We start from the raw sequence: 27,390 nt of genomic DNA, 5'->3' as shown, positions 1-27,390 counted from the left end.
AATGATTTAAACATAACTGCCTTTCTGTTTGGCAGAAACAAAGCAGTTACCTTGCACACATAATTCTTGCTTGCAAATTTATCAGTCATGAAGGTCAGTGGGTAAAAATTAAATAAACATATTCTAAATCTCTAATTAAATTTAACAGAAAGAAAGCAGATCTCCTTCAACAATCCTTTTAGGGTTTGGGGTTTTTTTTCCTTTCAGCAGAATATTCTGAGAGCATTGGAAAGTACAGCTCAGTGAGCCCTGAATACCCATTTGCAGAATCAGACCTGTTATAGAAAGGATACACTGCCTCATCTGTGTGCATTGATTTTCTAAGGAAATGGAGAGAAGCTGACCTGAGTTTTTTCCAGTTTTAGATTGAGAGAGGGCTTCTGGTTTGGAGATTTTTTTGTTGTTGTTGTTCTATTTTCACCTCTGTTGTTTGTTCATTTAACTATGTTTACTTTATTACATGTTTATTGATCTGAATCTCTTTAGTCTGAATCTCTGTAATAGTCAGAAAATAAATATGTCCTCATTGCAATCAAGCATCAATATATTAACTATAATTATTAAAGCAAACAAGATAAATTATACTGACAAGTATCTGACCAAAAAAAGTCGCAAAGTGTAGTTATAAGAGGATTTAAAAATAACTGCTATGCAAAATAGCATCAGCTGCTCCATTTCTCATACTTTAGTCTGAGCAAGTGCATGTCCAGATTACCTGCAACACAAAACCTACAAAGACTCTACACAACTTCTGAAGGCAGAAATCAGCAAAGTTGCTTAGGTTTCTAAATATATTAAGGGTACATCAGCTATTAAAATTGTCACTTTTAAAATTTTGCTCAAACAGTATTTAAAACTTTGAAGAGTTTGAAGAGTTTGAAGAGTTGACTATCCAGTCATCCTATTAATTCTTTAATTGTGACTTCTCCCATCAAGTGGCAGATAACTTTTTTATATGCTAATAAATAAATTAATTTCTATTAATTGCTGCTCCAATGTCAGCTTTCTAATGGCTTCATTACATCAATAGGTGAAGAAATACAACCTAACAGAAAAGAAGACACTAAAATAAAATATAATAATATAATTTAATATAAATAATACTATATTGGATATAAGTTTTTCTGTGTTTTCCTCAAAGATCAGAATTATCTACTTTCCCCAGGAAATTCCAAGTATTTCACTTTTAACTTTTAGAACAAAGGAGTAGTGCAAAGCATGTAAATTGCCAGAAATGTAAATTCATGAGTTACCAAATCTGTACATTTCAATGGCAAAAACCATAGCACTGCAAATCAAAGACATGTGACAGCACATTGGGCTTTTGGCATCTTTAAATGTGCAACACTGAGTCAGCACCTTCTCTGTAACAGAGGAAAGTGAAAATTTCAAAGATTTGCTCCTTTTGAAAGAGCAAGAAGAGAGGGCTGAGCAGTGGTGTCCTCCTGAGGGTTATTGATAACCACAGCCCTGCAAGGGAACGTGGTCACCGAGCACGCTGCCCCCGATGATGCACAACACAGGATGCTGCTGTGCCAGTACAGCACCTTGCAGGAGCAGCTCGAGCAGATAAAAACCACCCCTGAGCTGCCATCCATGGCTGTTCTGCTTCCAGGTGGGCATGCAGGGAGAAAATCAACCACTACAAAAGCAACCATCACGAAACACTGGATTATATTCACTGCTTGTATAGAGCAAGGCAGAATAAGAGCAACAAAAAAATTCTCTCCTTTACATTTTAAGTTCTGTCTGAGTTTGTGTTTATTACATCAGTACAGCCAATCCCCTCCCAAAGAAACCTAGACATTTCTTCCAACTAACACCTGAAATCTGCATCCTCTCTGACTTGCTTCCCACGATATTTATCAACAATGAAGGACTGGAGCTAATAACATGATGTGTATATCATCATATTTTAGCTCCAGCTAGCATCCAGCTGGAGCATCTTGAGTTTCATTTGAAAAACTTAGTTATATACGAAGACCTTTCAAATAAAGGGAAACCTTATGGATCAAGCTCCAAAAAACAATCACAGAAGAAACTTGCCACTGATACTTTTCAACATACATTTCTATAATTAATTAATTTAGAGATTACTGAGCTAATGTAGAATCAGTCTGTGATTAAACAGCCAAATGCAAAAGCAGATGACAAAAACCATATGCAAATTTCCAACTTTTCACTTAACTTCATTAAACATGTTTTTCATTTAACAGTAGCCATGTCCCTGGGTCTCAGGTATTTCGAAATTCTGCAATTATTGACTATTAAAACTCTCACTTATTAGCTGGATTTTAAAACCATCTTCAGCATTTCACCACTGTTGCAGTACTGTCTACGCTAACAGAAATTCTTCATGCTCTAGTCTTGGTACAATGTGTGGTTAAGGAGAACCTAAGCCATCCTCTCTTCTCTCATTTATCAGGGGCTGGAGAATAGCCTGTCCACATCTGACACCTCCAGACCAGGCACTCAACTCCAGAGCCTCACACCAAAGCACATGGTCAGCTTTCAGTTTCTTGCCAGCTCCCAGATATTTCCAATGTAGCATCCGCTTTTTCCTCTTAAGATGGAACCTTTCTCAAGGCCTTTTCTGTTCTGAAATTATTTTACTGACAGTCAGAAATTTCCTAAGGATTGCAAATAAAGATAGAAGCATGATATTTTATAACTTAAACCCACTGTAAAATACCAACAGAATTTCCTAGAACTAAGAAAATCAAGTTACCTCACTCACATTTTAATGAAGGTGCCTCTGCCCATGACAAGAGCATTGGAACTAGGTGATCTTTAGGGTCTCTTCCAACCCAAACCATTCTGTGATTCTATGATTCAAATGTTTTGATCTGCCCAGATGTTGAATAGACAGATATAAAATAGATATAAAGACTTATCACAAAAACCTGGCAGTGGACAAGATAGGGAAGCATTTGACACAGATCACTGCAGCCATCTGCATGTCATCCTAGACTGCATCACACCCCAGCAAAAAAAAGATCCAGTCATCTTCCTGTCCTCCAATGATACATGCAGAAAATTTATCAATTATCTGTGTGCCAAAGCGTGACCTGTTGCTGTCAGCTGAAAAGATAGGCATATTCTTCAATTATGTTCTGGATTGTACAAATTAAACAGGAAAACTGGTGAAACCTTTCATTAACCTCCCAGCAAGAATGTGTCTTTCAAAACAATTAGAGTCAACAGAAAAATTATCTATAGACCAATTTTGCAAGGCTGAACACCAGAGGCACCCATCCTTTGAATCCAATATTCTTTGGCCAGACAACAGAACACAGACATTATACAGCAAACCCCAAGCTGTAACTCACAACCTGAGCGTGACCTTTTACTGTGGCCAGCTGATGGTTCAGCCTGTGGCTGGTACGGGACCTCCCTCCCAAGACATGGACATTCACAGGGGGCCAAATGCACCAGCCAGTCTGACCAAGTGCTCACTGCAGAACCCAGGTTCTCTCTCAAGTACCTGGGGCACCAGGAAGGAGCCACTGGAAGGATTTGTCCTCTGGGCACCCCACCAAGATAAGGATAAAGCTCAGCATTTGAAGGTGGAGGCAGCAAACAGCTGCAGCCCAACAAGGAGCACAAAAGAACCAGGAAGATACACACAGAAAGCATCCCCCTGTCTTTGGGCAAAAGAAAAGACAGCTTTGAATTCTTCCACCTCAACATCTAAACTATATAAAAATTGACATTGTAATAGTCTGTGCAACTGGGTTAATATTCAACCAATGTCATGCTCAGATCAGACATTTAAAACGCCTCCTTAATCAATCTCAATTCTTAGATGTTATGGACAATCCAAATAGAGGGATATACTCTATTGGATATCAAAGCCTTAAAATGTGAACTAACAGTGCCACTCCAAAAACATCTTTAAGTTGGTAACATTCTGTATTTTGAAAATTATGTCCCTGTAGTGCAGGCAAGACACAGGTAGGAGATAGAATATTTTCCCATCTAAAACAAAAAAAGCAAAGAGAAGTTCTGACCTCAGAAAGCAGCCAGTTGGCACTGAGATTTCTTGCTCATTCCAACAGCTATCTGAGATACCAGAGCTAATTATTAACTATCATTTAGAATAGTGCGTAGTGATCTATTTTTTCCTTTGGATAATATGGATGGTATTTTATACTCAAAATCTATGCTTTGTTAAAACATAGTCTGCTTTAATTTTTCGATTGTTGCGCATACAAACTAAAATGATACCATGTGTCAAAAAGGAAGTTTTGATTTACATTTGCATTTTTCTTTTCCACGGTTAGCAAAACCAAATAAAGTTGTGTTACCAACAATCCCATTGTTTTGCCACTGAAGGCAAGTTTGTGAATCTCAGGAGAGCCTAAGTTTCCCACCAAGCTGCAGACTCGTAAGGAGCTGTCAACAGCAAATGCCAGAGTCAGGCCAGAAGTCTCTTTTAATTTATTTTTTGAAGAACACTGGTGAAAAGATAGTCCACGAGAGTGGGGACAAATTGTAGTGTCACAACTACCCAAAAAGCAACAGAATCAAGAGTCAAATGACATCAAAAACGGTTAGTATACATGACTGTACCTTGGTCTATCATTTGGAAGATATAATTTATCAGTGCAAGCAGTGCAGCTTGTCTACTATATTTAGGGCTAAACCCAGATGGATTCAGTCAAGGAAATCTGAGGATTCTAGATGCCACCAGAGTCGCCTTGCGCACAAGCTTCCTTATAGCTTTCCCTAAAAAACAAAGAAATTCAAGACAAAAATGGTGAAAACTTTCCTCATCTAATGATAATATTTCAAGCAGGAACAAAACTGCTGACCCTGTAAGCAAGCAAGCAAGCACCTTGTTCTCCCAATCACTTTCAATAATAGAAAAATACTTTCTCAGTGGACATTCCCAAACTTTCAAAAGGGAGCTACAAACTGTGGCCCAGATCTTTCCAGCTCCTATATTCACCTACATCAGTGCAATTAACTGAGACTCAAGAGAGTTTCCTCTCTCATACTCATAATCCCAAAGAAGTAGAAACTAACTTTAGAATTACCAGCCCTGATCTAAGTCACTGAAATAATTAAGTACCTTGAAAATTCCTTAATGTGAAACCCATTGTACAGCTGTTGAAAGGATTCAACTCAGGTTAATCAATTCATCCTCCATCAACAGTTCAACAGGATGCCTGTTGAAGCAGTTTCAAGAAGCATTATCTGCTTCAGTCAATAAAATTTAAAATGGAGCCCACAAAATCACTCTACAGGATCTAGAGAACAGGTGCTCTTTCCCTTTTAAAGGCAGGATCTTCCTAATGAGAAAGAAAAAAGTGATAAGGAAAAAATCACACAAGCATATAAATAAAATGCTCCATTTCATAGAAATAAACTGCATTTCCATCATCTGAATATAAGGAGAGGAAATTAAGGAACTGGATTTTATATTAATATTGGTATACAAAACAAAGCAGTCTGAAGGAGCAGCCTCATTCCAGGTCTGTATAACATCAAAGAGAAAAACCTTATGGACCCATAAAGAAACATCATCTCCATTTTAATTTGCATCTTGCATTTTTCAAAAACCTTTCTTTTCTAGGAGTTACATCAGAAAGGAAATACATGCAAGTACTGAGCAGGAAAAAAATAATATTTATTATACATTCCAGGTTGATGTCTATGGTTATTTACACATGCTTATATTCAAATTTGCAGATCTCTGAAATTCAGAAAGATTAAGTGCTGTATCAAAGCAGTTCTTTTTATTAAGGCATTGTGTGACTGTGGTCCAGACAGCAGCAATCCATTCTAGTGAGTTACTCAGGTGTGTATTTGCATGCACCATGCTCTCATGAGAGAAAGAGTACTTTTAATTAATAGTGAATTTGAATCAAGCCCCCACTATTCCTTTGGTGGAAATGGGGCAAGTTCTCTGGACATCTCTAGACCTCACATCTCTAGTACATGATTTTCAAAATCAGTGGAGGTGCAATACTTACACCAGCAAGGGGCTGGTGTCCATCACCACCTGCAGCTTCAGTTCAAGCAGTGCAGAACTATCAGCCTGTGTCTGCAACGTGAGAATTGTCAGCAAAGGAACACAGAGCAAGCCATGGCTTTGAACAACCCACCAGAGCACAGAGCATTCCTTATAGAACCAAATTTAAAGACACTTCCCATCTCTCACATTGCACTTCCCTTAAAAAGGCAGAGCCCTACTAAAGGAAATCCCACTCCTTATGACTTGCCTCGCAAGATGGGTGGCAAGTGGGCATGAGGAATTATTAGCCAAGGGCAATTCCTAAGTGAAGCCATATAGAAATATACATGTACTTTAGGGATGACCCAAAAACCAACCAAAATTATTGTCTTGCATAAATGTTCTTGAAAATGTAATAGAAGGGATACTGCAGAAAATGCTTTAAAGAGCTTGAATATTCTTGTCTGCTTTCTGGCTTAAGAATTTTAGATGTTCAACACTTTTTAAATGATATAATCAACTTGCCTTGAATCAAAACCAAATTAAGTTATTTCTAGATCATCTATGCCACCATAGAAGAACTAATGTAAGTATTTATTTACAGCAAACAATTATACAAAACTCTGATAAGTTATATTTCTATTATTTCTCTGGAAGCCATTTGCTGAGGTTTTCCACATTGACATTTCAAACCATCATTCTTAATAAAGTCACTATATCCCTGATACCAAGTGAAAATCCAGACCAGGGACAATAATTGTCACTTAAATACTGGCAGTGTGCTTATGAACATTTTGATTTCATAATCACCTTCAGGATGTCTTCCACTGTGTTTTAATACCCAGAATGGTTACAAACTAGCCTTGCTTTCCATAAGTGCACTCCATGCATTTTAAATGCAATCCACCAAAAGGTTACATCCAAGAAAAAATGAACTCTCATTCTTTGCTCTCCCTCCTGTAACTACAAATTTATTTATAGCCAAAAAATCAATACAAAATGTCCCCTGCTTATCAGAGTGCAAAAGTATCTGCCATACTCCAATGCTATAATGCCATAAAGACTGCTGGTCATTTGCATATATCTTGCAACTTAGCATATAGTTCTTTAAAGTAAGTTACAAACTAATAATAAACAATAAAACCTCACATAACACTGAAAATTTCAACTGAAAATATCAGAAGATAAAATACCAGTGAACTCTGTCACTAAAATCACATTTGTAAAAAGAGGGCATGCTTTAAAACCATCTCCTGGATGTCTGTTTTTTATGTACTCATGCATCCAATGTCAACAAACAAATGTGAAACATCAAGTGTTAAATTTGACCACCCAAACCCATAAACTCAAAATATATTTGCTGATCCACCCAGACCTTTCCAGGGTTTTCCCTTCACTCAAAACATTAGAACATTTTTCCCATTAATATTTTTAAAGCATAGATTTAACATAAAGAAAAATTAGTAATGGACCTCAAAAGATTTTAGCTACGCAGTCAGTGGAAACAATCCATGCTCTAGTTATTAGTATAGAGGAATCCCAGTGCAATAAATTAATACTTACTCCATATTATAAGCAAAGAAGAGTTTTACTCTTCCTTTTAGTTTGCTGTGACATGACTGGTTTAAGCTCTGCTGGTTTTCAATTTGTTTTTGTTTTGCTTTGGGGTTTTCAAGTACTGTCTTGGGAGTTGGATTTTTCATTGTTTGTTGAGCTGATGCAAATCTTCACCTTGATTTCTAAAGTCATGTACCACACACTTACAAACCTGTGTTTCCCTGAGCATCATTATGGCTTTACCATTCTGCTTTACTATTCTGGTGGCTGCACAATGAGGTTTACCTGGGTGTCCAGTGACAGTGAGGAATCCAAACACTGAAATTGAGCTATTACAGATGTCTACCACCTCATGGTCTCTACCAACATCATATAAAGCCCCTCCAAGATTCAATTTCATCACTTAGTTATTATTCTTAGTCAAACCCCTGATAACTAGGAGGTGGTTTTGTTCACAGCAAGAGCAGAGATAGCATTATTCACTGCCAGCGTTTCACTCCACAGTGGGACATTATTACCTGCACACAGAAATGAAGGGGTAGCACGTAAGGCTCTGGGAGAGCAAACAAAAGCTCTCAAGACTTGTGGGAGAAAAAGGCAAAGGCTTCTTCAGAATATCCTGCTGTCCACAGGGAAAGGACTATGCCCCTCTATTGTACAGAGCATACAGGAAAAAAAAAACATTCCTAGAAGAAAACCTTTCTCTGTCTAGTTATTTCCATGTTCAAATACATGTTTCCACATACTCAGCAGGTGCATGTCTACATCTTCATGGACTTTTAGTACGTAGCACCATCTTTTGTAAATGTCATTTCTAAACTGAAATCTAAAAGTTTTATTTTTGATGTAGGCATGAGTTCAGCAGTAAGTTGTTTTGTATAAAACAAGCTCTGTCTTTTATTTATCCTGCTGATACAACAGCAGCCTGGGTGGCTAGGAGAACTACCTTACCTTCGAGCCAAGCAGCTTAAAACCTTCAGAAGATCAGCAAAATTCACCTTCCTTTTTTGGGTAGTTCAATTATCAGACTCTCTCCCTCTCTAGCTTGTCTTTCTTTTACCCTTGTAGCACTGCCAGCTACATGTCAGCATCATTAGAACTTTAAGATCCTTATAGATTACCTAGCAGTAGTCTAGAATTTTCTGATTAGCCAAAGAGCAACACTAAAACTGAGCAGACAAGCAGCAGTCTGGTAATTCTCTATGAGCAAATAACATCCTGTCAGAAACTTACTAACATTTAGTAACACAATGAAAAACAATCAAACATGGATAAAGAATTTTAAAAACTCATGTTTTTTTAGCTATGAATTACTGACACCTTTGGGTGATAAAACAATATAGAGAAATTAGTTCAGTCATTCAATTTTTACCATCATCCTGGAAAACAACGAGTGCCTTTCACCACCATTACCAGCATTTAGTTACACATCACAATATATACAATAAACATAGATTGTGGTATTTTCTTGAAATTCAAATTCTGCCGTTCTCCCAACCTCTCCAGAACCTTCAAGCCAAAAATATCTGCTTTTTTGATACAGCCCTAGCCTATGTGACCAATTTCTTGTTGTGGGCTGAATCATTACAAAAGCCAGCCTATTGGTTAAAAATAAAAAAAGAATGCTGAGTACCATAGCAACTGGCTTGCAGCCTTGCTAACATGCAGGAAGGATTTTTTGCTTGAACAAGAGCTACAAGTGAAAACACCAGGCCAAAATCAGATCTGGCATAATATCCACAGCACAACAGAAACACAGAAATTACTTGATGCCTTCCCAGTCTCCTCCCTGCAATATCTTCTGTCCAGCTGCAAATCTTCAGGTTCTTATTAAAATACAGTTCAAAAATTAAAACTTGTATCATGTTATTGATTCTACATATACATCAATATGTGGCAGAATCTTTGCCAAAACAATTAGGATTAAGTGGTGAAAAATCAAGTAAAGGAAGCAAAACAATAATAGAGCTTGATCTTCAGTTTTGATTAATAGTCATATCACTCCATAATTAAAAGGATTAAAAGTTTCTAAAGGAACATTTCTAAATACAGATCATTTTAGTGATTTAGTTCTCACTAAATCTCATATCAAATTAGTCACTTAATGTCAATACCCTCTAAGAATTGCATCAAATCCACAAGGAATACATTTGAAGCAGCATATTGCTCTGGAATTACTGCAAGAGTATGTGTTCAGAGCAAGGTTTTGGCAGGGGGCTGGCTCTGTGGGAAGAGACCAGAAGCTGCCCTATGTTGGACAGACCCACTGCTGTCCCAAGCTGAGCCCAAAAATGACACTGGTGGCACCTCTGTGATAACATATATAGGAAAGGGTAAGAAACCTGTCTGGCAGCTGTGAGAAAATATGAGAGAACCAGCTCTGCAGATGCCAAGGTCACTGAAGAAGAAAGGGACAAAGGTTCTGCAGGCACCAGAGCAGAAATTGCACTGCAGCCAATAGAGAAGACCCTGACAATGCAGGTTTTCCTCCTGCAGCTGATGAAGACCACAGCAGAGCAAATACTCACCCTGCAGCACATGGAGAACACCAAACCAGAGCGTGAGGAGATGCCCTAAAGCAAACTGCAACTCATGGAGAGCCCAGGCTGCAGCAGGCTCCTGACAGCAGCCGTGACCCACACAGGAAGCCCACACAGAAGCAGATTTCAGGCAAGAACTGTAGCCTGTAGGAGCAGCACAGTCCTGATGGACTGTAGCCCATGGAAAGGATTCATACTGAAGCAGTGGAGAAGGACCTGTGCTGGAAAAGTTCATGAGGCACTGTATTCCTTGAGTGGGACCGCACGGTGGAGCATGCATGGGAACAGCATAAGGAGAAGGAGCAACAGAGATGAAATGTGAAATGTTATAGACTGAGAATAACTCATTCCCCTGTTGCCATGAGTTTTTCTCAGTTTTGCTGAGTGTTCATATTAAAGGAGAAGTTCGTACCTTCTCACGCTCTTTTAATGTAAACATCAGCTATGTTCTATAAACATAGCCATTGTTTTTACATTCTCTGCTGGGACAAACAAGACTGTGTGACAGTCCCCTTCACCAATGTGATGTGGAGGTGGGAATTCCTTCCTCCAATCCACAGGCCTCATAGAAAAAGTATAAAAGTAAGTTTTTGTAAATAAACTGGGTCTTCTGCCCGGCATGCTCTGATGCACCCAGATCTGTGTCCCCAGTCTGTTTTCTGGCTACACCTCCACAGTGATATTCCCCATTCCCCCTGCTCTGCTCAGGCGTGGCAGAAGGTGGCAGGAAAGTTAGGAAAGAAAGAGGAAAGTATAGTGGGAAAAGAGAGGGGTGAGGGGAAGGTGGTTTTAAGTTTGAATTTTTTTATCATTAGATTTCTATATTTTTCATTAGCAATAAATTAATCTTTCTCCAGTCAAGTATGTTTTGCCTGTGACAGTAATTGGTGAGGGATGTCCTGTCCTTCTCCTTTCATCTTACTTTCTCTCTTTGTGCTGCTGCAGATGGGGAGTGAGAGAGCAGCTTGCTGAGCACCTGGCAGCCAGCCAAGGTCACTCCACTACAGAGCTCCTGCATTTGGGGAAAAGAATAAATTTCTCCTCAGCAACTTAAGCTATAAAGTTTTTGCTTTGAAGTAGCAGTATCCATCTGTTCTAGGTCAGCTCTAATATGAATTTACTGCACTGCACAGTGCAGAATCACAGTCCTGTCTCTTCCTCAACCATGTTTAGGGTGGCTTTGCTCAAGAGAGTATTTGCTGGCATTGAAAGATGCTCACTGAGTTTGGCTTTATAGGCCAGTGGAAATGTCAGCTCTGTTCCTCTTTGTGCATCATTTAAGAGGTATTCAAAACATACTATGAAGTATTATCATGTGAAGAAATACACAATACCCACAGCCCTGGTTTTAACATTAGGGCTGATTTTTAAACCAAGACAGAGTTAAGTCCTTAACTGCACAATATCAAATTGATTTCCTTGCCCTACAAGCAAAATTACTGAGCTTTTACTGGCATTATGGACTGTTACAAGCCATCCATATCTATGAAAGTCCATGTACTTTTCTGCCACTAAAATGAGAGGAAGAGCCTTACTTTGGTTCCTGAAAATAGTGGCCTTGTTTTCTATCAAGAAAATAATGAACTATGGGGTATTACACTTTTTAATATGTTTTCTGTATCTGACAATGGCCAAAAACTGTTTAAGATCTTTTGACCCTCAAACTCATGCAGTCTTACAGGAACTTTATATTCCCAAGAAATTCCTACATCAGAGACCACAGACTTTGAATTAACAATATATCCTTTGGTTTGGGGAGGTGATTGCATTATACTGGTAAATTGTTTGACATGTTCCATGTTGTCTCAGATCTCTGATGTATCATAAGTCAGATATGAAATCAGCCTAATTTTAACCATATATCTGTGCTTGATCTGTACATATCTCCAGCTCTGCATTTATAATATATATATGATTAATACAGGCTTTGTTAAACTCTCTCAGAAAGCATGCAAGCCCTTTATCTTCCAAAAGATACTTACATTATTTCGAAGTCCCACTTTTATTTATTTCACATTCCACAAAACAGTGAAAAAATTGCTAATCTGGCTCCACAAACAGTAGATGTCAAAAGTAGAAATAAGTTAAAACAGGACGAAGACAGCCCAAGAAACTCAGCAAAGCTACACTCGGAGTTTTAGTTGCCCTTGACTTTGAAACATGTGAGTTTCCAATATTTCCCTTGCTCATCAGATAGAATGCTTGATGGGCTGATTACCACAGGGTCATCACTTTTACCCATTTTTCATATTTTTACCACAGGATTTTATAGTTAGCTTATTTTGATTTACCTTTGTTTCGTTTACAAGGGATGAAGCAAAGAATTTTTTTTCACTTAAGCTGCTACCCAGGAAATCACTTATGCTTTATGAAAAAATATGAGATGGTGCTCTATGGTTACTATTACTCATGCAAGCACGCTTTTTCCAAGATCTATACAGAAATGTACTCTGGAAATACTGTTAGGCTCCTGGAAGTATGGCCCTAGCAAGATAAGATTTTGTTCTCATGCCAGTATTCTATTCAATTTATGTCAATGAGAATCTATTCTGTTCTCTGAAACTGTAAATTTTCTCTCAAGAGTTTACCATCTTAAGTCAGAATCCAGAATGCAGAGGACAAGCCAGAAAAAAGGTTTTTCATTCTGCATGTATAAATGTACATACTCACTCTTGCCAATATAAGTTAGGAAAATGTGGATCAAGGGCAGTAACTCATTATAACAAAAAAGGTCAAACTCAAGGAGGACTGGAATACAAAACTGTCAGTGACCTCAGCTCTGAAACAATTCCTCCGTGCTCAAATTGGCAGGAAATCCATGACAAAGATGCAGCAGAGATCCGGTGTTTGAAGGACACAGTGATAAGGCCTAAACTAGAGCTAAAGAGTAACCATCATCAGAACAATGGCTAGAGCTGTTTCCAAAACTTTGGGAGAGGGCAGCACAAATGGCTCAGAAAGTCAATGCCAATATTCTGTTACCCTTCATTTGCCCAGCAGAAAGGCATCATTTCAGACTAAATACTTCCTTTGTTCTTACTACAATTTATTATGACAAAATTATTACCAGAAATTTTAAAACTAACTTGAACCACCAGTTTATTTATTAAAAAAAAAAAAAAAGAGTAAACTGTTTAGGAATGCATATCTGCATGTCAGCCCAATTGAAGGGGGTCTGGAAGCAACCCATTCATGTGAAGGAAACTCAGGGGTAACACTGCTTCTACTATTAAACAGTACTGCTGACACATCAAGGGCCCAGGAAAAAATTACAGAACAAAAGAAGGCATCTTAGCACAAGCACGGTACACTCATACAGAAAATAATCTCCATGATTACAATTCAGTTACAGAAAAACATCTAAACCATTAAACAGATGTGCAGCATTTCGAGTCTTATGTTCTTACAACCTTTTAATGTAGAGCCTCATTCTGTCCTGTAATACTTAGATTTCTGAGTTCAACAGTGAGTCGACCAAGGCAGTTCAAGGTGTTCTGCAAACTAAAGAAGTTTGCTTGGTTAGTCTCAGAAGAGGCTGTGTTAAACCAGGAATTTAAACCAGACAAGTCTATCCAAACACCTTGTCAAAGATCCCCTGCATTATACACAAAACCAGCAGCCCTAAAGAAATATGTAATACCACTCTCTCTGAGAAGTTTTTCTCCCTACTATGGAAATTATAAACCATGGCAGTGAAGTGAGCTAATTTGCCAAAGGATACCTGTAGAATTTGTAGCTAAATAAGAACAAAGACTCTTTATTTTAGATTGGTGAAAATGTTTACATCTACACATGGGTCAATAGAGTAGAAGACAGAGTCAGTATCACCTCATTCAGTTTTCTGTAGTCCAGTTAAAAAATACAAATGAAACAGTGTGCACAATACAGTTAGTGCATAAGATACAGCAAAAGGAGAAACAAAGAAGGAGAAAAAAGGCTTTACTTTTATTGTAGATATTTAGGGTTTGTATTATCTCTAGGACATCTCAGACTAAATAACAACATTCACAACATGGACTACCTGTATGTCACACTTCCTCTAAGACACAGCTGTTTTCAAAATTTTTTTATTCACTGCTTGTAAAGAGACAAAATACAATCAATGAAATATTGACACCTTTATCACATTTGCTTTTTGTAAATTCCAAGGTCCATTGTCATAAGGGATTGCTGTAACCAGCCATCTGGGATGAAAACAAAAATAAGTGACAGGCATCCCTACCTCCCAGGCCACCTCCAGAATCAACCTCACAGATGCTCTCCCCTTCCATTTTGTCTTTGGGATGCAGCAGAAAGCAAAATCTTCCTTGAGTGATTTGCTCAGGCTCCCGAAGGAAGCTGAATCCACCCACTCTGCAGCCAGCAGGTGATACCTTTCAAATAAAAACAAAAACAAAGCTATTAAACCACCTCTGGTATACAACAGATTCATTTAATTTCATTTAATTTCTCCCTTAAACAGTCAGCTTTGACTGTGTCTCAGTTAGTTCTACATTCAACATTGCAGCTCCTTATATCAATACAGTCTCTTCAGTGGGTATCTGAGCTCCTTCTCCCTTGTAAATTCAATGGTGATTCACTCTCCAAACCCTGCACCCAATATAAAGAGGGTGCATCAGTCCAGACTGCAGGACTCTGTTAAGGGGGAAAGCCTCAGCACAGATTCATGCTCATTCCCATGGCCTGACAGGACTGGGAGCAATACACTGTACACCCACACGATCAGCTCTTCTCTGGCACACTGTGAGTATTGTGAAACCAAATTACGTGCACTTTGCAAACAACTACACAGACTGAAAACACACAGCTCATGTGGGTTCACTTCCTTACAACTCCTAGGGTTGTTTTAAGTATAGGTAGAGAGACTGCATCTCAGTTTAGCAATGGATTTGATTTGCAGATGAGTCTAAAGAAGGAAAATGTAAAGATGGGTGTAGACAAAAGAATAACCCCACCTCATGTTTTATTTAAGAGAAGGACAATAAGGGAGCAAAATTTCTTTCACTTAAATTGAGCCTGAATAGCTTATTTTTGCTATTACTGTTCTGTGTAGCTAGTTTTCACCAGCACCCTCTCTTTCTGAATAAAAGATAAATAACTGTCAATCAATTAAAATAAGTACAAGGAATCAGGAAACATTTTCACATTAGTGCCTTTGAGAGGCAAAAACTGACAAAAAGCAATCAGAACAGCATGGAGTTACTAGATTAGTTGTGAAGCAAGTGGAGAACTGTGTGTCAGAATGTGTCTGATGCTCATGATCTAAACAGGAAAGCAAGAATGGGCTTCAACAGTCATCTAAGTATAAGATTTGCAGTATGATTATTTTTAAAACAAAGGAAAATAGAAACCAAAATGCATCCAAAAAGAACCCTCTGCCACAAATGAACTCAGACAGGCCAAGAACAGAAAACACAATGAGAGAACAATGATCAAGTACATGAATGATGTGATACATAAAACTGTTCAGGTATCATCAGTAACTGTGAGCTAGTCATGGAGCAGTGTATTAGCTGTTTTCTTGCCAGTTTCAAATGAGCAAATAACAATTAATTCCTATTTGCAAGTCTGTGGCCTTCTCTTTTCCATGTCACTATGAAAGCATTCAAACTGTCCCATGCAACTGTGTCCTACTGAAGGTGTGGAAAAGGGAAAAAAATTGTATTAACATAAATTGCCCTGCCCTTCCTATCACAAGAAAACAATAAACACTATAAACAAATATGTATTCAGACATCAGGTAAAAGCAAATCAATAGTTCAAGTCATTTTGTTGATAAAAAGAAGAGCATACCTAGAAGTCTCACAGATGAACTCTTCTTATTTCTTCAGCTTCTTCAAGCATCTCTCTCAGCATCTGGGTGTTTTTGTTGATTTTCCGCTGGTTGAGGCAGTGTGGGTGTATGCCATGTAACAGAACATGCATGGCACTGTAAAACACTGAGCAGAATTCCAGTGGAGTGAAAACTGCAGTTCAGCCCTCTTACGCTGCTGATGCCTCTTCTTAAACTTTAAAAGTCAAAGAGTTCTTCTAAACCCGCCTGCATGTTCTTCAGAAGGTGGGCTACTGCAGTTTGCCAAAAAGCAGAGACTCAGAAAAGATCCACCAGCATTCTGATTTTTAGTGATGAAGTATCCGTTGCAAAAACTTGGTTAAAAAAAATCCATACTCCTTATATTAAAAATATGAAAATACTTACCAAATAAATAAATGGAATACAACAGTAATAGTATCAAGCTCTGGCTGAGTATTTATGTCTGAAATATGTATGGTCCAAATGGTGATGTAGGATACTCAGAAGAACATTAACAATCATAGTTCCTGTTTATAAAAGCAAATGCCCTCAAGCAATGAATATTGGATTCCCATGATCAAAGTTTTACTGTCAATGTCACAGGATTCTACTACTTTGTCTAGACAAATAGGCCTGATGAACAATTAACCATCATTTAAAAAAGTCAACCACAACCCTTCAAATATAAGGAATTTTCTTGCAAGTTTGCTTTTGGAAACGTCACCTTATTCTGCTCAGATCTGGGCTTTTATGATGAATGCCACAGTCCTCTTCCACAGTAATACAGAAACGTTTGTATAAAATAACTGACCAAAGGACATTGTGCAATGTCTAGAAACTACACATTACATTTTTACGTTTTCAGCTGTGATTACATTTGAGCAGCTCAAATTGAATTAATTGATTACATTTGAACATTACATTTTCAGGTTTATGCCTGCATATATAGAGAAAAACTAATCAGTGTCCAGCATAAATGCCTACTTCTACATCTACTTAGATACAGTTGTTGCACAACCTAATGTGTTCACTTGTCTGTAAACAAAAATGTGTGTCCATATGAAAAATCCATCAAGTGTCCTATCCATTCTTGTCTTATAATGATTAACTAAATGAAATCTACATGCCTTTATTAAAACCTGTAGGTGTAGAAAGGACTAAATTTCAGGACAGTCAATGCATAAGGGTTGATTACTAAAATTAAGTATCAGCATTGAAAAATACAAGCAATTTCAAGGCAAGTACTAAGACAGTAACTGGAACCAAAGTCTCTGCTGCCTAGCTAGAAAATTACTATTATTATTCTTATGGAAAACTGAGATTAAAAGAAGATAAACAGAAGAAAACCTGGGTTTAGATAATTCATTACTTTATATACATTTCATTGTGAAACAAATTAATTGTTCTTCATTACATGCTTGCTGTCTCTTCCCACTTGGCATCTGCACCGATATTGCTTTTAATAGCATTTCACTCATAGCCGAACCTTTGGGGGGCCGGGAGGGAGGCACTTTTAGTAGATATGAAACCCCCTATTGTTCTGTTGTCTGGCTATGAAAACTTTTAATTAAAAACTGAAAGCAAAAGCATGCAACAGTTCTGAAATCTCGAGCTGCTCAAATGTAATCACAGCAATGGAGTAACCACAGAGGTGGAATTCTTAGTAAAGAACTGCTTCATGCTTGGCTGTGTGTTTACCCCTTATACAACAGAGACAGAAACCTGAAATGTTTCAAGTCATCCCTTCCACAAAGTAAAAATTCCACAGTTGACAAGAAGAGAAGCACAAAAGAAAAAGGTATGAGTAAACTTGTTTTAAAACAGAATGCAGCAACAGTGTTGATACTGTTAAATTACAGAGCATTTGAAACCTACGTTACAGGACTCCTTTGGTCATGTAGTTTCAGTGTTTGGAAGTTTCTTGATCAGCTTGCTCATTCAAATCCTTCTCCCTACGAAGATCATATACTATGTCCCATTTTCCATCAAAACAGAATAAAGCCACATGTGACCCAGCCATCATTTGGTGCTGTCATCTTGATGAAAATGCTATCATAAGAGGGGAAAAAAACCCCAATGAACATGTTTACTTGAGTCTTAGGGAAGTCTTAGGTAAGATCCTTCTGGTATTGAGGGAACTCAACACTGAAGGAGGCTCAGGAAGTCCCTCTGCAAGACCAGTTGTTCACAGCTTCTACCTCAGAGTTCTTCACAGAACCATCCATGTCAGAGTAGGGCAGAGGGTGGCAGAACGATGAAGTAAGGAATGCACGACTACTTGCATGGCTTATATTTTTTCTCTCAGAGTGGTTAAAGAAGCCCCAGCACCGTTTTAACCCAAGCCAAGGCGTTATGTCGCCAAGCAGATGTGCAGAAGAAAGAGCAATAGATAATTACTGTCGTTAGTCGCCTTGTTCAGAGCCTGGCTCCAAGTGCTGTACAGTGGGGTGCAGAGACATTGCATATGCATCCAAGAAAGCCCAATCAAATGTAAATGACTGCAGTCCCTTGATCCTTCTGAAATGATGTGGTTTGCCCTCCGGCTGCAGAGATTGGATCTTGCAGCATTAATCCCTACTAATGTAACGTAATACTACCACTGGAGTATGTAACATAATATTACCAATATGTACATTTTGATAACAACATATGAAGAAGCACAAATTGTGTTACAAAAATCAGAGTATGATAAGAATATTTATATTTCCACACGTTAAACCTTCAGGGAACTTGATAAGTTTAATTCTCCAATTAAAGTCAGAAAGACCACAGTTTTCTACATTTCAAATCAAGTGCTGAGATAACAAACATGCCAGAATTAAAACGCAAAGAGAAGACTCAAGTCACAGAATCACAGAATCTTTGAATGGTATGGATTGGAAAGGACCTTGAAGATCATCTAGTTCCAACTACCTGCCATGGCCAGGGATACTTTCTACTAGACCAGGCTGCTCAGGGCCCTATCCCTGTATTTAACTGCTTCCAAGGAACGAGGCAACCACAACTTCTAGGGGCAACCTGTTTTAGTGTCTCTTTAATTTCTTCTTAATATTTAACCTAAACCTTCTCTCTTTCATTTTAAGGCCATTACCCCTTGTCCTGTCAATACAGCCTTGCTAGAGGGCTCTCTCCAGTTCCCTTGCAACTCCCTTCAAGTACATGAAGGACACAACGAGGTCATCCCAGAGCCTTCTTTTTTCCAGCCTGCACAACCTCAATTTTCTCAGCCTCCCCTCACAGGAGAGCTGCTCCAGCCCTCTGTTCATCTTTGGGTGCTTAAGTCACCACAGCAGCACACTTCTCTGCTAACTCAAATACAGTAGTCTCAAATACATGTTGTGGGTGCACCTTTTCAAACACAATTTTTCACAATGGATTCCTACGTAAGCCCAAACTTCCAGGCTGCCACCAGACAGATGTTCCTCACGTGTACACAGCCCATAAATCCCAGAGGGTAGTGCCATATCTGCTTCTGAAAAGGTTATGTTTCTCAAAGTTTACCATCAAATGGATCTACAATGGATTACCAGTGACCTCTCTTTAGTAATCCTGTGTCTCTGCAGGCAGCCCATCTCACACAAGGAGCCCTGCTGAGCTAGTTATTTTTGCTTTCTCTTCATTTCACTCATTTGTTGTAGGAATTTATTCAAAGTTAATGAATCAGTCCAAAATTCTTCATACATATTGCAGTGTTTTTTAAAAAAGAGATCTACATTTTAGAAATGGGCATATATCTTGCATTCAGTCAGGCATGACCATGCTTGAACTGTCCTGCAATAAAACACTAACAACAAGCCTTCCTGACTACCAGACTTGATAATCATAATTCCTTCCCAACAAGGTTTTCAGTAAGACTTTATTATTCCAAGAAAGTCTGAGTTGAAGTGATTCACTGTATTTCACCACAAAGCTGCATTTTTTGAGGTATCTCCATATGGAAATCTCAGTGAAGTCAAAAGGAAGTTTGTTATAGACATGGGCATTTAAAAAACTGACAAACGCCCCACTTTCCAATACATTAAAGTAAGCTGCCACTCAAAATTTTGCAAAATATGGTTAAGTGCTAAGCAGTTTTCTGGGAACAGCCATGAAAGGAGATCTGAGTATTCTAATCCTGCAAGATACACTTCAGGGAGGGGATAAAGATCATTACCAACAGACAAATTTCACAACTTCATTCCTCCAAAACATCCATCTGAATTGGCAACAGGAATGATTTCTGAGGTACTTCATTTCCACATACATTTCCTTTAATAAAATTTGTATTTCAAATCCTTACCTGTTTTACTCACCGAACTGTTTTACTGCTCCCATCACACAGTACTTCACTTTCCAACTGCTTTTCTTTACATACATATTGTGAGCACTGTGAGAAAGTTACTTCATGCAAAAGGGTTGGCAATTCAGCCATGGTTTCAGCAGAACAGAGACCCACAAAACCTTTGCCACACTATGCCCTTGTGGGCCAGTGCCATAAGGTACAGTGTGGGCTGTGCACTGCAAAACAATTCCCATCAAGTTAACACAGTATTCTCTGTTATCTTAGAAAAATAATCTTGCAATTTTGTTCCTCTGCTAATAGCAGAAACAGTAGAGGCCAAGCTAATATTTTTCAAAGCCACCTGATGATGTTGATAGTGATCTGGAAACAAACTAAATATTATGGTTTCTGTTCTAGGCATACTAATTCAATAACAGAGGGCAGGATAGTAGATCAGAAATATTTTCTTTAAAGATGTGTCTAAGAAGCCAATTTCTCCAACTTGAGATTTACTATACTGTCAGTAGGAATCTGTGTATTGCTGCCAAGATTCATGAAAGAGTGAATTTGACATTTACACAAATTGATTTCTGTATGCAGTTAAGCTCTACTGCTGTTACCAACACAAAGCACACCTTAAAAGCAAAAGCCAACATGACAACCCACAACAAAAACCATAAAAACACCCCCAGAACACATCTCCTTGATAAGGTGAATTTTCAGTTCAGCCTAAATATAGTCTTCAGTTTTAAAAAATCATGCATTTCACATTAGAGACAATGCTGACAAAACAGCAGGATTTTTCTATTTCTTGTAGGACTGCCTTGTTTCCAAAAAAGAGAAGCTATATTTAATTTTGAAACCCACATTTCTACTGCAATTAGCAACGGCTATAGAAGCATATAGCAAAAAAAGGACTAATCAAGATATTGATCAAAACATGATTTGACAAAAACTGTACAGGAAATCTGAATTTTAAAAAATAAAGTCATAACAAGAAAGAACAAGTGAAATAAAAAATCCACTCTCTTTATTATTGGCATAGTTTAACTTAGCAGTTTGCAGCACAAAACCAATTTGCTTTCCTTAAGTTTTAGCTGAAGGTCTAAATGAAGCATGCAATACATACAGAGTATCTTCTCATTTAAACATTAATTTTCAAGACGGTGTTGAAAAGCTGAATTTATACGCAGCTGTAGTTTTTATAACCAACCAAGAGTAATTTAGCTTGTATGCTACAGCAACTGTGGAAATCAATTCTTAATCTATGACCTTGCTTACCACAGCTTGAAGCCCTGCAATAAATAAATGCCTTGAGCCACACATAAGAAACATTTGGTGAATCAGAGACAAATAACACAAATCTATATGTGTATATATAGTATTATAAAGGTCATATAAAATACAATACAGTGTTTTTTCCTTGCTCTAACATAATAATGTTTGAAAGGCAAGACCTGGTAATTGCCTGCATTAATATCCAGGTGGTGAACAGTCACTAGAACCCATTTTCTTTTCAAATTACAGTGTTCATGCTTTTAGACAACTTCTTGTAACCCATCTTTTTTTAGTTTAGAAAATGCTAGAAATCTTAGAAATCTCTGAAAATATCTATTTTCTTTGCACTAGCATAGGAAAAGTCTTTTTCTAAAGCACATTAAATCTTCCTTGTGAACATTGTGCAGTGTTTCATCACTAACAACAGGAAAACAAATGCCAGAGCTCATGTGTTAACCTGCACTTAGTCACAATTACCCTCTTTTATAAGCTGAATCCCTCAAATCCTTACCCTGTATGTTATTACTTATTTCTCACTGGAGTATATGCTGAAAGAAAATAGAACCTATAGTAATGTCTCCTTATAAATATTGCATCATTAAAATTCACAAAAATGCTGTAAACAAATCTGTACCTCCTTCAAAACGCACCTTCCATTCTTGATGTATTTGATTGACTGTAGATTTTAAAATCAAGTGGTACAACATAGCGCTAGTTCAGCTAATTTCCCTCTCTTGATTGTCTCCTTCCTAAAACACTGAAATTCAAATGTGACTGTGACTGACAGCCCTTTTGAGATTAGCATGGCATTATTAGTTTGCACAGCAGGTGACCCAAGTAACTGCTGGAAAGGTTTCCCTTATTTTAACCCTAAAGGATGTAATCTAATATGAAAAGAAAGAATTTGGAGGCTCACAATTACCACTGAATTGGAACTGTACAAAGAAACACGCAGAAAGAAGACATATTTTCTTTAAGTAAGAGTTGCAGTTAAGGTAGCTCATTAGGTGGTTTCTAATGTTACATTTTCACAGATCCTGTAACACTTGGCATTCAGAAGAAAAGCTGGGTTTACACTGAAATTATCAGGATCATCCTGCTTTGTACTACCTGTGAGCATAGGCACACCTAATTAAGATCCACAAAACAACTCAGGAGACTTCTGAAGTTCTGTCCTCAATGTATGGATTTATTCCAACCTAAGGGCAAGTTTGACAAATATGATGCCAAGTACATATTGGTCAGAACTGATGCCTGGAAACAGAGAAACTTTCCAGAGGAACACAATTGTTTTCATAGTGAAAATTAAGCTGTGTTTAACCCTTCCCCAGAAGAGACTACTCTTACCAGCAGCTAAGAAGAGCAGGAGGTTGTAGAATCTGATGCATGCATTAATCAAAAGCACTAATTTTTGCTTGGCAATGACCTTTTTAATACCTAGCTGGAGTGACACTCGCATTCTGAACTGAAGCCCCTCAGGTAGCAGCGATATTCTGCAGATATAAAAGCACAATCAGCTCTCAACTTCCCAAATATTTTGTGAATCACACTAAGCAGAGCTCTCCACGGTGGTTTGTAGGAATGGGCACCATCAGCAGGGCTGCTGCAGAAGGGGGGAAGCCCACACAGCCCTGCTGGGCAGCCCCCACTAACCTAAGACCCTCAGCACCAGCTACCCCCAATGCCCTACCCAGCTCCTCTGCTGTGTCCTGTCGGGAATTTGAAATTGGTTTGCAGGGCACAGTATTAAAGGCAGGTTCCTCTCACTGCAGGAGAGGTGCTCGGTGTATTAATTTGCCTCGGTGGAAACTACTTCCCCACTAACAAAGCAACAAATTTACATGACAATGTGGAGCTGTTTACAACCAATGACCCTTACAAAACAAGTTAAGATTTAATATCTGTGAAACAAAGCAAAGAATTCACTGGCGGCTTTGTAGCAGCATAAATGACTAATTGCTTTAATCAGGAGGCTCAAAAGATAATGAACTTGATTTATTATAAACACAGGGGCTTGCCCTCTTATAAAAATTACTTGTTCTGCAGTTCAGACACATATTGATTTATGGCACTACTTGCAATTCTCTTATTTTTAAATTTAATAATGGGTGAAAATGAATGAAAAGCCAACTGGAAAAATACACATTCCCAATATAATTTTACTCAATTCCACAGCAATATTCACCGGTTATGTATACCCCAGTATCTCACTAACAGTAAAAATACAAAATTATTTTGAAAATAATGCAGTGAGTAAAAGATTCATTTGGTCAAGATTACAGAAAGAGGGAATATTTTTTTGCCTTCTCCTACATGACCCCACATTATTTAGGGATACCTGACATCTGTTGCTGAGACCAGCTGAACTCAATTCAAATCTGGTTTAGCTAGGAATAACTGAGAGAGTCATAAAAAATCTCTGAGGATAGATTATGAATCAATTATGGCTTAGAATTCCATCAGAGAGAGAGAGAGAGAGACTGAGTCTGCCTGGAATGTGGTAGCAGACAAGAAAATAACATCTTTGCAGAAAAGCCACTTTGGAGAGCACTTTACTCTGTCCTGACCCCTGCACCACCAGTCCTTTACCTCACTAAAGGGCCATTTGTGGACACAGAGAGCACTTAAGGCATGTCAGGTCCCCATGACTCGCCTTACAGATTTACTGCATTACATTCAAACTACACAACACAGTGATAAATTTTACTGTACATAGCTCTTAAATAAACATAAAAACATTCCTGTCAAATCCACTCACACTAAGATTAAAATGCTTAGGACTCTGTCACCCACGTGAAGCCCTCCAAGTTTCTCCAAAGATGACTGCCATTAATTTTCTCTTTCTGCCTATTTATGTTGTAGATTTTTGAGGAACCCTCAGGTGCATTTGTATGTATTTTGCTGAAATGTTTTCACAGCTCACTGGTAACCAGCAAAGTTTTCTGACTTCTCTTAAGTATTCTGGAGTAATCACTGGAGTGCCAGGGTATTCAAAAACACTGTCACACAACTGAGTATGAATATAGTTGCTCAGTTATTACAGAGATAATTATTATTATTATTGCATTGTAATTTACAGAAAGCAATGACGAAGGGCACTGTGAGAATATTTCCAGAGTGAAGAATGTTTTCAGAGACTGGATGTACAGCTTGATCTATATTCCACTCTGATGCTCAGCTAAAACAAACTATATTCCTCAGGGCACTCCAACAAATGGATTACCATAAAATAAAGACACTTGCAGCCAGGTTCCTATTACAGCTGCTTCTTGTGCTGACCAGGCATCACGACCTCATGTTCCCCCTGTTTTAATATATCCTCACACTGTCTCTTTCTTGTCTCACACTTAACACTACATTCCTCTGGGCAGAAACCATCTCCCTCTGTGTTTATGGAACCAGCTGCACCTACTGACTCAGTGCTATCACAGTTTGAATAACAAGAAAGATATGCATCTAATACTGATTTAGGGCTGAGTTTAACAACACATTTGATTAAATCTCTGCCTTATCAAAGTCCATGGACATTTTATTCTTGAGGTTAGGGTTTTTCATGGTTGGTATAAAGAAGGAAGAAGGAAGAAGAACCTTTTTCAAAGAAAAAGCTTTAGTCACCCATCAGTTCTGATACCTTGCAATTATTACCATAACCACATCAAATGGGAGTAAGAGTAGTATTTTCACTGGCAATTCTGTCAAATAATCTCTTATTTATCTCCAGCATTTCTTCCAAGCCTGGTTACAGAGTCCCAGAATTCAGACTGGAATTCTGCAGTTTGAAGGATGCCCATCACAAGATGACAAAACAATACCTGCTTTGGTGCAGGAGGGGGACACAGGGGATTGACCTCTGCTAGATCCTGTAACCACTCACCGATGACCAGACACCAAACCACACTTTGCAAAGCTGCAGAAAACCACCTGCTACTGCAGTAATTACAACAGAGCCCAGAAGGCATGGGATACATACCAGTGTAACACAGTTCCATCAGGCTTGGGCTGCCCAGTTAGCCCTGATGGCCTGTGGGAAGTCTGGGAGATGCTTATCCAATGTCAAGATTGTCTGAAACTGCATACATAATTTTTAAGGACCACTGATTAACCTATTTTATTTTCTTTGTTGAATTTTTAACTCCTGTAAATGCTTTACAAATAAAAGTGCCCTCATTCTGTGAAGTGAACCATCTGGAGTTCTTTTTTCTTTTAATCCACAGTGTTAGAGGTCAGTCAGAGAACAAGCATTCAGGGGAGGATTTGGAACAATGAAAAAGGAATGAGAAATATGAATTTAAAAAGAATTAATACAAAAGATGAATTCTCTTCCAAAATGAAGCTCCATTATTTTACATTAAAAAAACCCCATTAATTATTAAATACACATTTCTGGTGAAATCTGGGTTAATGCAGTGAGTTTAGCAGGGGTAATTTTCTTCACAGTGGCTATAATGGGGCTGTATTTTGGATTTGTGCTGGACACAGGGTTGACAACATAGAAATGTTTTTGTTATTGCTGAGCAGCACTTACACAGAGCCTTTTCTGCTTTTGGTACATGGCCAGGCTGGAAGGACGTGGAGGGTGCATGGGGAGTTGAGAGAAGGCACAGCCAGGACAGGTGACCCAAACTGACCAAGGGGACATCCCAGACCATGTGACATCATGCTCAGTGTATAAAATGGGGGGAAAGGACGAAGTGGGGACACTTGGAGTGATTATGTTTGTCTTCCCAAGTCACTGTTACACATGACAGGCCCTGCTCTCCTGGAGATGGCTGAGCACCTGCCTGCCCATGGGAAGCAGTGAATTAATTCTTTGTTTTGCTTTGCCTGTGTGCACGGTTTTTGCTTTCCCTATGAAACTGTCTTTATCTCAACCCATGAGTTTTCCAGCTTCTACTCTTTGAATTCTTTCCCAGATCCTGCTGGTGGGGGAGTGAGCAAGCAGCTGCCTGGGGCTTGGCTGCCAGAGGGGGTGAAACCACAACAATTTTATAGAGAACTATTATGGTAGTGAGAGTGGTGCTACAGAGCAACATTTACTGGCATCCTGAAGATTGTCCCAACCTGCAAAACTGCCTTAATTGTGCTTTTTTCAGAAGGAAGCGTTTTGGACAAAAAATTTATGTAAATTTTATATTTTAAAAGGTACTTCTGTTATGGCAGCATTAAGACTGGAATCTCACTTCCCCAGGCATTTATTTTGTAACAATCATTTAATTTCATATTTGGTTATGTTTGACAACTCTCACGGGGAGCTAAACATTCTGCTCTGCTGCTACTGTGATTTCTGAGACAAAAAATATGAAATAACTTTGAAAATGATAGCTCAGGTTCACTGGCAGGCTTGTTCTGCTGAGCTCAGCAAGAGGGAGAGGTTGCCTGGTGTCAGTCACTCCTAAGGGCTATTCTGAATTGCACTTGCTGGCAAAAGTCCTTCAAGGACCATCTGCCAGCAAGAACGGGGGGGCTGGGGGGGAATCATTCATGTGCACACTCAAGTACTGCCAAGTCCTTCCCTATCCTCAAAAACTTCAGACAGTAGAAGCTACCACTAGCAATATTTCAGATGTCAGTATGCCAGCTTTTTCTTCTGTGGAGTCCTCAAAATAGAAGCACTTCACCAGAAAAGACAAAGAGAAGCTACATAGAAAGAGAAGAAGAAAACTGAATGGATAAAAGAATTTATCTTTTACAGATTTATCTTTTATAAATATCTTCAAAATATTATGCTTGCCATCACAGAACCATGGTCAGCATTATCTGCACTGCAGGATAACTGTACTGAAAAAATACATCTCAAAAGGCTCATAGGAAAGACAGGGGGACACATCAAATATACAACAGATGTTTGCACACTAAGCTCATATCCTCAAAACTGCTGATACAGGTCTATTTATTTAACTTATTACTATAAAAACACATAACAATCCCAAAGCATTCCAAACAGAAGTGCATAGCAGAGCCGCTTATGTTCCAATAAGAGAACATTCTGTTTCCCTCAATC

At 38.4% G+C, this 27,390-nt stretch overlaps 1 protein-coding gene across 5 annotated transcripts in view; it reads right to left on the bottom strand.

Annotated features, from left to right (window-relative positions):
- Positions 1-27,390, bottom strand: part of PPP2R2C (protein phosphatase 2 regulatory subunit Bgamma) — a 194,488-nt gene that overhangs the window by 82,606 nt on the left and 84,492 nt on the right. For 2 of the 5 annotated variants that reach the window (XM_063401591.1, XM_063401590.1), the window contains one exon: positions 4,573-4,728. The exons of 2 other annotated variants lie outside the window; for them this stretch is intronic. In XM_063401591.1, the coding sequence (XP_063257661.1) occupies positions 4,573-4,585 (13 nt within the window). In that variant the 5' untranslated portion in view covers positions 4,586-4,728. Of the gene's footprint in view, positions 1-4,572; positions 4,729-14,278; positions 14,430-27,390 lie in introns of all 5 variants that reach the window. One more of the 5 variants, XM_063401589.1, reaches the window with a different exon arrangement.

The sequence above is a fragment of the Prinia subflava genome, chromosome 7 (assembly GCF_021018805.1).
Source record: "Prinia subflava isolate CZ2003 ecotype Zambia chromosome 7, Cam_Psub_1.2, whole genome shotgun sequence".
Classification (NCBI taxonomy): domain Eukaryota; kingdom Metazoa; phylum Chordata; class Aves; order Passeriformes; family Cisticolidae; genus Prinia; species Prinia subflava.
This window is presented reverse-complemented; position numbering and strand designations above follow the sequence as displayed.